This window comes from Prinia subflava, chromosome 2, assembly GCF_021018805.1.
Source record: "Prinia subflava isolate CZ2003 ecotype Zambia chromosome 2, Cam_Psub_1.2, whole genome shotgun sequence".
NCBI classification, from domain to species: domain Eukaryota; kingdom Metazoa; phylum Chordata; class Aves; order Passeriformes; family Cisticolidae; genus Prinia; species Prinia subflava.
The window spans coordinates 32869511-32882162 of NC_086248.1; the positions used below are offsets into that span (position 1 = coordinate 32869511).

The 12652-nt window shown below is 42.3% G+C and overlaps 1 protein-coding gene across 2 annotated transcripts in view; it reads right to left on the bottom strand.

The window, feature by feature from the left end:
• Nucleotides 1-734, bottom strand: part of ELOVL4 (ELOVL fatty acid elongase 4) — a 38292-nt gene extending 37558 nt beyond the window's left edge. Inside the window, exon 1 of one of the 2 annotated variants that reach the window (XM_063389526.1) lies at nt 282-734. In XM_063389526.1, the coding sequence (XP_063245596.1) occupies nt 282-381 (100 nt within the window). In that variant the 5' untranslated portion in view covers nt 382-734. Of the gene's footprint in view, nt 1-12; nt 186-281 lie in introns of those variants that run through there. The other variant, XM_063389527.1, reaches the window with a different exon arrangement.
• Between the last annotated feature and the right edge of the window lie 11918 nt (nt 735-12652).

Here is a 12652-nt window from a genome sequence, read left to right on the forward strand (position 1 = left end):
GGACGCGCTCACCTTGCCGCGGATCGATGCCCCGCACGCCCCGGGCCGCTACACGGGATTACGGCGGATAAACAAACACGGCACCGAGCGCACCCGGAGGGGCGAGGAGGGCAGGCGGCAGCGGGGGGGTCTAGCCCCGCCGCGGCCCCATCCCGGGGAGCCGGAGCGCGCTCCGCGTCTCCCGGGAGACGGAGCCATTTTGAGCCGCTGTGCATCAGTGGCAGCGGGCGGGGGGCGCCGGGCACAGCGATGGCGGGGCCGCGGCCGCCCTGGCGCGTTACCTCGGATGCTCCAGGTCCAGCGGTAGAACTCGAGGGTGTCGTTCACCACGCTGGACACCAGGCCCATGGCGCTGGGGGGCTCGGCGGCGGCGGCACCCATGGTGAGCAGCAGCAGCAGCGGCGGAGCCGGCAGACCTGTCTCGGCGCGTGCGTCCGTGCCTCTGCGCCGGGGCTGCTGCTGCTGCTGCCCCTTCTACAGCCGGGGATGTGATTTAAATCTCTATCTCTCCGTATCTCCAGACTCCGCCTCGCTCCCGTCACCGGCTCCCGTGCCCCGCGGGCAGGGCGGAGGGCGCGGAGGCGGGGGGCGGCGCGGCGGCGGCCGCGCTCCGCAGCTCGGTGCTCCCGGCTCGGTGCGCAGCGCCCGGCGCGGAGCGGGCGGGCGGTCACGTGGCCGCCGTCCCGCTGCCCGCCGGCGGCGCCCGCGGCCCCGCGGCCCGGCCCGGCCGCGCAGGCGCCCAGGCCCGAGCGGGGCAGGTGCGGGGACCCCGCTCCTCCCCCGCGGAGGGCGTGCGGTGGCGAGGAGGCGCTTGCTACCTCAGTCTGGCTTTCTACGGGCAAATGGGATTTATTTATTTTTATTTTTATTACCAGAAAGCGGGGGGGAAATTAATATTTCAGCCAACTCCTATTTAATTACTTTCTTTTCTCTTTGTAGCAGTTCGGGTTTTTCTTCTCTTTTCCTCTCCTGCTACCCCTTGACACACACTCCTAGGGTCCGGCGTGAGCGGTGCTGGCGTCTCCTCAGTCTGTGCGTATCGAGGCTCTTCTGCTGCTTGCTGGAGCCTCCGCTAAGAGCCCTTCTCCTCCGAGTAACACCAGCAACCTCAACGGGACCTCGCTGCCTGCTTGCCCCACCACCTGGTGGCACTTCCCTGACCAGCCTTCTCCAGGCGCCACCCAGCTGCCCTGGCACACCTCCCCTTATCCCCTGGACAAGGCCTGTATGGTTGCTTCATGGAGCAGAGAGATTCAGCTGCCCGGAGTGTTGCTGGGTACTGCAGGAGAAGCATCCATTCTGCATCCTGTATTTCAGTCCCAGCAAACTCTCCGGCTGGTCAGAGCTCCTGACCAGCTCTTCACACCCTTTGCTTCTTATCTCCTCCTTGCCAGCTTGTCTGTCCCATGATCTTGCATAGAGCAGATGGCTGCATGACACCCTCGGAAGCGAGGGGCAGGAAGGGACCTGCTCCTGCCAAGTTGCAAGCTTTCCTCCTAGCAGGCAGCAGATCAGATGGTGTCTGCCTCTCCCTCCTCCAGTGGAGCAGCACCTCTGTGACTTGTTGTCACTTGGTGTTGGTGAGCACAGCTCGCACTCCTCCTCCTGGGTGAGTCACCCCCAGCTTAGCTCCTGAACTGCTCTGGCTGCTGCGATCCCAGCCCTATGGACAGGAGAGGCACACTGGCCATCACTGGTTACTCCACTGGAAGCAGAGTCACTGCACCAAAACCAGCTGGGTTGCAGTAGGGATCACCTACGCCGGGAAAAGGAGCTATGTCAACATGTGGAGGCCTCCATGGACAGGGAAGTCCAACTTATCCCAGTGGTGGGTGAAAGCTGGAGTGAAGCAAGGTTATCTCATGCGGAGGTAATGGACAGCTGCTACTTCTCTCGCATGAGAGGAGTCAATCAAAATTCTTCATGAATTACAGTGACTTGAATTATGCCTTACTTTGATGGCGCTGTTCATGGCAGAAGGTCTGGTGAGAGTTCTGAAATGGATCTGTCACTGGGTAGGGCAAGGTGAACACCAATGCACTTCTTGAGTTGCAGGCAGACAGTGTAGAGTTAGCTGTGTTTCCTGTGCCTCCAACAGGAGAAGCCACTGAAGTGTATTGTTGGACATTTAGTATCTTGATATGTGGTTACCACTGCCTAAAGCACAGCTTCAGAACTTTTTGTAACATTACCATTTAAATCAAAAGGAAACCAGGAGACTGAGTCATAATCCTCAAATTGGTATGTGGCCATTTGGTTTGGCCACATGGGTTACTGTATGAATCAACATGACAAAGGTTTGCACTTCCCTGCCCTGTTGGGCAAAATGTGCACTTAGGAGAGTGCCACCAACACAAGGAGTGAAGATCCACAGTCTACCAAAGAACAAAAAAGGAACAAGACATATTAGCAATATGCACACATATTTCTGTTAATAATTATTTATATTATAGCCTACATATGCTTACTCCTTTATTATAATGCCTATTTATTCTGTGGAAGTCTTTTTTGCACAACTGACACAAATAATTTTTGTTTATAAAATGTTTATATCCAATTTACTGTTTCATCTATTTCCGATTGGATAATTTTCTTGATGGCAATTAAATCCTTTACAGTAGCAATCTGATTGTACACAGATAATTTTACAGAGCCTTTAAGGCTTGAGAGGAGTCACAACTGAGTTGCAGAGTTTGGACAACAGAGAGATGAATGATCTAACCACAGTAACATCCTCTGTGCTTTGAGATTGCCTTTAAAAACATGCTGAAATTTATGACTAACTATTTTCATTAGTTTCAGCCTGAAAATATGTGAATGTGCTTTTAAGATTCGGTCTGTGTCTGGGGTTTCCAAACATGTCCCGGTTAGTTTTCTACATTTGTGCACCCAGCAGGATATGCTGCCTTAAGAGTGCTGAGACCATGTCTTCTACTTAAAGAGAGCAGAAGTAGGAAGGCACCCAAAGACAGTATAAAAATATCCTCCAAGGAGATCTCAGCATGATAGTCAGAAAATGATGGTTTTTCAATATCATTAGTTAGCCAGTGTTGTCATCTTCTACTCGGTAATGTACATGTTCCTAAAACCTGACATCTCAGATGGGCAAATTTTGCCAGGAAAAGGCAGAGCTGTTGCAGCTGATCCCAGAGGAACACACATGAATTCCCTGCTGTGCTCCAGCCATTTGCCCAGTGCTCCAGGGTGCCTGTGCTGGCAGCAGGCAATTGTGTGCTTTGGGAAGGGTGCAGAAGATAACAGGAAGTCGTGGGACAGGTGGCTCTAGGAAGGTCTCCTCCCAGTTTCCATTCCAGGTACAAACCATTTATATTTCTTCCAGAAATTTTTATAAAAAAACCCCAATGGTGTCTCATTTCAGAACTGTTTCAAGTCATTTTCTGCTTCTTCATGAAAAAAAGTAGTGATAGAAAAGTTACAAGTTCCCAATGATCAGTGCCTTTAGTTGTGCTTGTAAAAATGCATTTATTCATTAATTTCAGTTAAGCATATGCTATCATAATGACTGATGAATCAGCAGATGTTTCTGCACTTGTTGAAAGTATTCCCACTCAGGTTAGCAATGAAATTGCTGTAAGGAGAAGATGTGATGCAGGTATATTTGGTAATATTTATGATGTGCAGTAGGAAGAAAGCAGTCAGAGCTCTGCGTGTTGCCGAGAGGGATCCCTCCAGGCAGTTCAATAAAAGACAAAAACAGAGGTAAAAGAACTCTGCCTTGCTACAAAGACAATCACCACAACCAGGCACTTACCTGGTGGGAAAGCATAAAATTGCTTGAATCAACATATTTGACAGATCTAAATGTTACATGATGTGGTAAGGGACAACCTATTTACTTATCAGTAAAGAAGGTGCATAAAGTATTATATGTGTTGAGCATGGCCAAATTTAAATGTTAAAAACACATTTGACTTTGGATATGTTATCGAATTCTTATGGTTTTTTCATTTGATTCCATCAATGTCCTAGGAGGGAAAATGATTAAATAAATTAGCACATTAATTTGCAGTGCACAGGATTTTCTTGCACAGCCTGTCCAACTGATATGCTCCTTGCGTTAAATCTTTCAAGTTGATATGCCTTATAAAGACTGCTAGCTGAGCCAAAAAAAGCTCATTTGGTCTTTGAATCAACAAGTACAGGCTCAAGTGTATTCATATGCAATAGTACAACTGCTATCTGCTTTAATAATAAGAGAGGCTGATTTAAGGCACCTTTATACTATAAAAGCTTAAAAGAAGCTGCTTTCATACAACCATAATTTTTAAAATAATAACATTAAAACCAACAATGTGTCTTTCAGCACTAATTAATTTTTTTTGTTTATTACGTAACATACTGTTAATTCCATAATTTGAGGTGGGGTAACTCTGCACACATGTATTCCACAGCACAGAGTCTTCCATGGGATCTGAAACAGATCCTGCTTTTTGTTTTCTAAGCCATCTGCTAGATGCCATCTGTCCTTTGATACATTTAACTGCATCAAAAGATTTTTTTCCAAACCAAATATATTGGAGTGATGCATCAGAAAATGTCCAGAGATGCTAATGCTCAGTGCAGGCTTTGGCCAAAACTTACCTTTGATGTAAGTTCCCACAAGGTTCCACCTCACTGTTGTCACCAGCACTGAACTGGATTCTTCATATATGTCAACTTCATGTTTTTAACATCAGCCATTTTACTATGGCTCTAACATAAATATGAGAATTAAAGTATGTTAAATATCCTGGTTTAAATGGTCAAAGGCCAGATTGAACACTCCCAGTGAAGTAAATGCCAGTCTTCTTTCCAAAGGGCTCTCTATACATACTGACATTTGTTCTTCATCTTTCTGCATAAAAATTTGGTGTGAAGAAGATGATGAGGGAAGTGGTGGACAGCTTTCTCCCAAGTCATATCAGGCTTTATTCTCCAGTAAATATAATTGTGGTTTGACTAAGGATCATTATATTTAGAGGTTTTTTTCTAAACTCTAGAATTAACCCCATTTACCGCAGTCTGGGCAGAGACTGGAAATGTTCACCTGCAGTGCTGGGCTGCATTCAGCTTAAACTGCTGCTCTTTAGTTCTGGTACAGAAGAGGAGCCATTAGTCCAGTGCTTCCCAGCACCATTCTGAGATTAATTTATAATTGATTCCCATGTGGGAGATGTCACTAACCATGAAGCTAATGTGTATATCCAGTATATATGTTGTGTACCCAGCAGGTACACATATGTTCACAGCTTTACCCGAGTTTCAGCTTCCTTTTAAAAAAGAGTGTTCACAGACACGAGGATGGTAAAAACCTGCATATATACTCTCCTCTGCCTTAATGATACTTTTCTTTATGGTTTCTCATACTTTTACACAGCTAAGATTTTTATCTGCGGTGATATCTGTCACAGCATCTATCATTTGTGAGGTGTGGCAAGCACGCTTTTGCAATGAGGGCTTCATATGTGTACATGCTGGAGAAGGACGATGCTAAACTATGGGCTGATGTTTTGAGGGCACTGTGTTGAAATGACAGCAACATGTATAGTCAGATCTGCAGCAAGTCGCTAACTACCAAATCCAGCCTTTTCCATAGGTGTGTGTCACTGCTGCTGCACCCACTTCACTGGGTGTGTCAGCCTCCTGAAGGCGTGTAGCTGTTTGTAGGGATGATCTTGCACCTTTGCTTCTGCGCTAGTAATGGCCTGAAATGTAGGGCATAGTCCCCTGCAGAAGCTGCTTGTAGCAATGTAGCCAGGTGGAAGGGCGGTGGTGATGCAAGCTGGGTGCCATTGTGCTGTCTCCGGCTGCAGCTCTGTGAGCATGGGTGGTAACAATGGTGCTGCCCATACCCTTTGTCTGTGTGGTGTGTGGAGGACAGAACTGTGCAAAAGGAGTTACATAAAGGCTGTGTCAGCCTCTGGGCCTCTGAACCGGTGTGACCTGGCCCACGCTCCGCCTTTCACTCTGCCAGGGGTATATGCTGTGGATCTGCACGCTCTGGATGGGCAAGCCTGAGTGCCAGTCCTCATTATAGGCATGTTGTCTTATCCTCAGAAAATCATGTGAAAGTATTTCCCACAGGCTTACACATTTTATAAACAGTAGGTTAGCCATATAGCCCTACTGAGGTAATCTGGCATTCTTAACTTCATTTTATGTAGGAGGAAACCAAACCTAGACAAAAGTGACACCAGTTCCAGCCATTTGGAATGGAATAGAGCAGAAAATTTTGGCATTGTACCTTAAACTAGCTATGTCTTGGCCACTCCCTGGTGTAAAGCCATGGTTCATTGGTCTTTCCAGTGCCATATGCAGGCATGGGCATGAGCCTCAGGACACTACTTGGAAAGAACCTGAAGATCCACCAGGTAGTTGAAGGCAAGACAGACACATATATATAACATAACACCTCCTATGCTTGTATAGTGAAATTCCAAATTTCTTACTAAACATATGAGGTTTTGCTCTAAGTTTTTGTGCAGGGACTACTGTAAATCTTTTAGTTGTCAGGATTTGCAATAGAAAATTTTGTGGTAGTTGTGCGTATGTGTGTGTATAACACAATAGTGTTTCCAAAGAAAAAAACAAGAGCAGAAAAAGATAATAGAACATATGAATATTTAGTTGTTGAAATCAGAAATACAGGCATTACCTTGTAAAGGGCTTTGAAATCATTTTCTACCACATCCTGTTCAAACTCAGCCCAAGTCACCATGCATCCATCTCTCGTGCCTGGCAATAGGCAGGGAAATCCTCAGGAGGGCTGCTCTGTAGGCATTCTGTGCTTCCTGCTGGGATTTGCACTGCCCATTACAGAGTGTTGTGGCACTGGGCTTGGTGTTAGCCTCTGAGCCATCCATTCTTAGCGCAAGAGGCAATTAATACCCAGGCAGATTTTACCAGGATTACAAAGCTCTGGTGGGAATGAAGTCACCTGTCCCCAAGGTAAGAGTCACAGCTCTACGTGGCAGATAATTGGACTCTTAAAAGGGAAGCTGACACCTCAAACTGTTGTAGTTTTTAAAAGACAATTATTGCCTATGAGTAGGTGCACAGAATAAGCACATTTTATCTGTGTGCACGTTTTATGAACTCTGCATCTACCCACAAATCTTTATTTTGCCTCAAGTCTTGTCTCAAAATATTTAGGTCTTATCTATGTAATGAAGCAGGATGCTTAAAACCAAAACCTGGGAAGCCTGACAGTGGAACAGAATCTGTTAGAGGCAATATTAAAGTATGTCCAAATGACAAAGGTGAATCAGATACTGTAATACCTGCCAAAAAATCACAAGTAATGAGAGTCTCATGGACACAAAGGATATCTCTGTACCTGAATTATTTCAAGAGTTGATAAACACTAAATACTTGGGATAGATCTTGTGTAAATGAACAGGACTCCACTGAATTCAGTAGAGTCTTTACGGACACCTATTTTATATTATTTACAGCAGAAACACCAAGAGAAGTGTACTACTTGCCTTTTCATTGGGAAAGTGGCCAATGTGAGGAAAGCCAAGGATGTTGGAATTATAAGAATACAATAAAATATTTACAGTAGTATATTCTGAGGATCAATTTATTGATAAATGTCCAGATGAAAAAACTGTTCTTTTAAAATAATGACAATGATAATAATAATGATAATTATTATTATTATTATTATTGTTGAATATTAAAATTTGCTTTTATTTCTGTCTAGCTGATTCTAATAACAAAAGAACCGGGACTGCTAGGTCTAGACTTAGTAAGCCATAAGATTTGAAGATGGAAAGCAAGAGGTAAGAAGTGATATCAATTCTGAACTCAAAAGAAGGCCTCAGGGAGATTATTGTTGTACCAGTTCCCAGGAGCTGCTCCTTTGAAAGAAAAAGGAGCCCAGGAGAGTGAGCCTCAAACCATGAGAAGAATCAACTTCTGTCTGCAGGACATGATGCAGATATGAGGTGGCCACACTGTCTCAATGGGGAGCTCCTGACAGGGCTTAGAAAGGAAAAAGGGATCCCATGGGACACAGAAGAAGGCATGGGCTGCTCAGGATAAATACAGAAGGAATGCCCAAGTCTGAAATGATGGAATTATAAAAACCTAAAGACTAGCCAGAGTAAAAATTGGTGAAGTACATGAAGGAAGCAGCAAGAGGAAGAATAAGGCCAAGTGAACAAGTAGCCAAGTAATTAAGGAGTCAGAGGGGTGGAGGTTTTTACATCCCAGTTTTTATTGGAAAATTTGTTCTCAGGCTTTCCATATGTTTGGTGGAATATAACCAGTGTTAGAGGAAGACTGAGTTAGGGATTACTCAAGCAATTTGAACACAGAGCCAAGTAGGAAGCCTGACTGATATCACTGCAAGTTCTCCATCTCTTCGAGAGGTTACAGTGATCAGAAATTCCCAATGACGGCAGAAACAAATGTCACACTCATCTTCCAGGATGACAAGGAGAAAGTGCTAGGGCAATAGAAACCACTTGGCTTTACTTTCATCTTTGTAGAGTTTAAGGAGCAAATCCTTGTGTAAGCCATGTACAGGGACATAAGAGAAGAAAGTGATTGAGGGAAAAAATGTATGGATTTACCAATTGCAAATTGTTCTTGACCAACCTAATTACATTCTTCATTATAATGACTGGATTTGAAGATGAGGGTAGAGAAGTGGATGCCCTTCACTTTGACAAGGTTTTTGTCTCTGCTTTTACAGCATCTTTGGAGCTAAACTAGGCAGCCAGAGTAGGTGGATTTACCCATTACTTTAATTCACTAGCTGGGTGAAGTATAGTGAGTAAAAAAAAAAGGCTGGAGCAACAGTCTGAAAGTGATGTGGTGTCTGTTTACAAGTGGTATTCTTTGGACATTCATATTGGAAGCAATATTATTTAACATCTCCATTCACAGCTTTGACAATGGAACAACTTGTATCTGCAAGAAGTTCACAAATGACACCCAAATTTAGGGAGCAATCATTGTGCTGGATGATATGTCTGCTGTTAGAGTCACCTTGACCAGCTAAAGAAATGCGCTGACAAACATTTTATGAAATTCAACAAATGCCGTCCTGCCTCTTGGACAGAATAATGCCATCCGACAGTACTGCTATCTATACACTATATATGATATATAGTAGCAATGATTATACCAGCATGCTCTAGGAAAGGTATCTGTAGGTACAGAACTAGCTCCAGGGCTGTATTCAAACTCCACAGAGGCTATTTAACTACAGAAGAGAAATGATACTTTAATTTTTTTTTTTTTTTTTTTCAATTTTTTACACAGTACCTAAAGAAAAATGCAGTGCGAGACAGCACCTGGCTATAAAAGAATCTATCTCCTGTATGTTGCTGGCACAGGGGTAAGGGAGTGCACCAGAAACTTCTGCCAAAGTGTAGGTCCATGCATAACCCAGAGCCAGCCCAGAGCTGCTTAGTGGCTTCAGCACAGAGGACATGGCCCTCAGACCTGCTGGTTATTGTGTCGAGAAGAAGATGAAACCTCCCTCTTTCTTGCTGTCACCCTCTCTGCTCTGTTTTCAGCCCAGACTGGCTGCCTATCAAGTAGCCTCCATGTAACTTTCTGCAGCAAAGAAAAAGAAGTCATATCTGTGGCACAGAAGTGTTTCTATTTCTCTTTTTTCCTGAATTAATTACTTGTAAGTAATTGTTACTTATCATTATTTTTACTAGTCAGAATTTCCAGCTGCAGCTTTTATACCTACTCAGCCCTACTGTATAGATCAGTCTATTGCCAGTAATCTCTTCTCTGTGTAGGTATTCAACTAATATTTCTTCATTTAGTAACTTCTTGATTTTTTTATTGGACTGCAAACCAGATTAGTCTTATTTTGATGATTAGTGTTAGGCACATTCCAGATGTTATATTGTTCACCAGAGTTTTTGCAAATTTTTAGTATTTTTGTGGAAATATGAATGCCAGATCTGTCAATATTATCTCAGAAATTACTGTACTCCATACAGCTTACGGTCCATTTGCGATTACCCTGACTTTCACTTAGCTACTTGTTAATCCATATAAATTAAATTAATTCATTTTCACACCTCTAATTTTTTAAACTCAGGTAATTCAGATGCTTGCAGAAGGTTTATCTTATAGGCTAGTACCATTACCTTTATTGGTCAGACTTCTGATCTTCAAATAGTAAGCTTATCTAACAAAATCTGTATTTCATAATATATGGTTGGTGGCCATTAATTGCTTACACATTTTATTTTTATTTTAATGAGATCCATTTTCTGCCTTTTTAATTGAGTCCTGAACCTGAGTCACATGAGTGAGTTACAAGTTTGTGAAATCAATTGATTTAATATTTGAAAATGTTTTCTCTAGTGCACATTAAATTAATGAGCATTTCAAGATTAGAGAAAAATCATCGTTAATATTTAAGGGAGCCATTTGGCCACACATTTTAATGTTTTAATGCTCTTGGACTCTGAGTTTTCCATCTCTGTGCTGTTTGAGTTTTTTTAATATAACCAATATAATTAAAGATCTGCGTCCATTAAATTATAATATTAGCCCAAGTGTTTCAAATGGGATAGCTTTACTTGGTGACTTGTGAAGTGGCTAGGTGGGATGCAAATTGTATTCTATTCCATGTGTACAGCATTTAATGTGTTAGAATTGACAGAAAATTTTTTCATGAAAAGTAAAAATGAAATCTATCCCTAGATTTTTTTTCTGATATGTACAAAAGTATCTAGGACACAGGTCACAATGTGACATGTCCTGAGCTGTACTTTCATTATATGCTATCTCACAGTACATCATATAGGGTTTATGATCAGGTAATGTTTATAATCCCAAATTTACTCAAATTTATTAATGATACAGATTAAATCATACTGTAAAGGAATATTTGTGAATGTATTTGTGTAATAATAATCACAACTATGCTACAGTAGAGGAATGGCAATAGTGTGATTAATAATAATAACAGCAATTACCATGAAACCAGAATATCCATCATGGTCATCACAGGAGTTTTGGAAGACCATTTTACCTAGAAAAATCAAACACTAAATCATATATAGCACTTACAGCAACTTTTATTGCCATTTGGGCTCAGATTCCCTACGAATGTATAGAGATTTTTCTTGCATGACAATAGTAAAGATGTTAGACTATCTTGCACTATATCCTAAAATATGAATATTCTGTATGTCTACCATATGTAAAAATGGAATTTTATCAATGAGTGGAATACATCCACTGTATAACAACTATGGATTATAGGAGGTTGAGAAAATATTCTATTAATTGCAAATAGTAATAGTTTATCTGTAATGCCGTAGTGACCAGAAGTGGAACCTTTATGCTAGAAATCACACCTACAGCAGGAACAGAACCCTTACCATAAAGGCCTTGCAAAATAAGCTTAGATAAAAATATCTTGCAGGCAAGTCGGATATTGGTGGTTTTAAAACACTCTGACATGGCTGCATGAAAAATGCTTTGGCCATAGGAGGGAAGGCTAGGGAATATGGCATCAGGTCCATGTTATGGTTAGAGGCTGCCAAGATAATATTCTATATCGGTATAGTGACCTATAACAATGACTCACTGATCTTACTGATGTTTAAAGGGTACCTGAGATGGGTTCACCTCCTTCACCTCTTCCTACTCCTCCTTTCCTTCTTCCAAATGTGAGGTCAGCTCTGATGTTAAATTTAAATGGATTCTGCATATTCAGTTTCTGGGGCTAGGTTTTGCCATGCATTCAATGAAGAAACCTGAGCTCATGCCTGCAGAACTTGGAGTTTCCCGAGTTTCCAGGTGATTCTCCAGTGTTGTGTCTGTATGCTTAGAAACTCAGCATAATGAGAACCCACATGTGCAATAATAAAGGTGGGTACACACTGGTATAATTTTTGTTATGTGGTTGTCCAATTTAGCTTTAAAGGATATGGTGGGTACAGTATAGGTGATATTTTAGTCTTATCATTCTAGTAAATAAGTAATAAACAGTACCAGTTGTTTGCCCAAGATGGCAAGTTTGTGCTTAGTATCACTTTCCTTTGTGCACCTGAAAATTTTCTATGAGCTGCTCCAGGTTCCATAGCCAGTGGGGAGATACAGATACTTACAGAAGAAGATGTTTTCTATCACTCTTAGATAAAAAAGTCATTACCTGAGGTTTTCTGTCTCTATCAATAAATAAAAAGCCTAAAACAGTGACTAGTAGGTGTTAGGTGACTAAAGAAAATTAATCCCAGCCTTATGTATAGTTTAGGTAAACTTCACCCATTCTGAGCTGGTGTGTATATTCCCTGTGCACATATAAACAGAATGTGCTGTCATAATATGAATAATAAGAATACTTTTCATGTATCTATCTCATTCACTCCAGGATATCCTCTGTTTATCAACGTTAATTAATGTGTCTTCATAACAATCTCATGAGGAAAGAATTGCCCCCAATTTAGAGATGAAGAAATGGAGCCATAGCATATTTAAATAAGTTGTCCTCAGCTGCACAGAAAACCAGTGGCAGAAATGTAAATACAAGAGGATGCCTCACAATCATAGCCCAAAGATAAGGTAATCATAAGGTGTGGTTCCCAAATCAATACAAACAGTGTAATATGGCCCTTCCGGCCTAGTCAGAGTAAATAGGTTGAGGTGTGGTGTGCACAAGGTA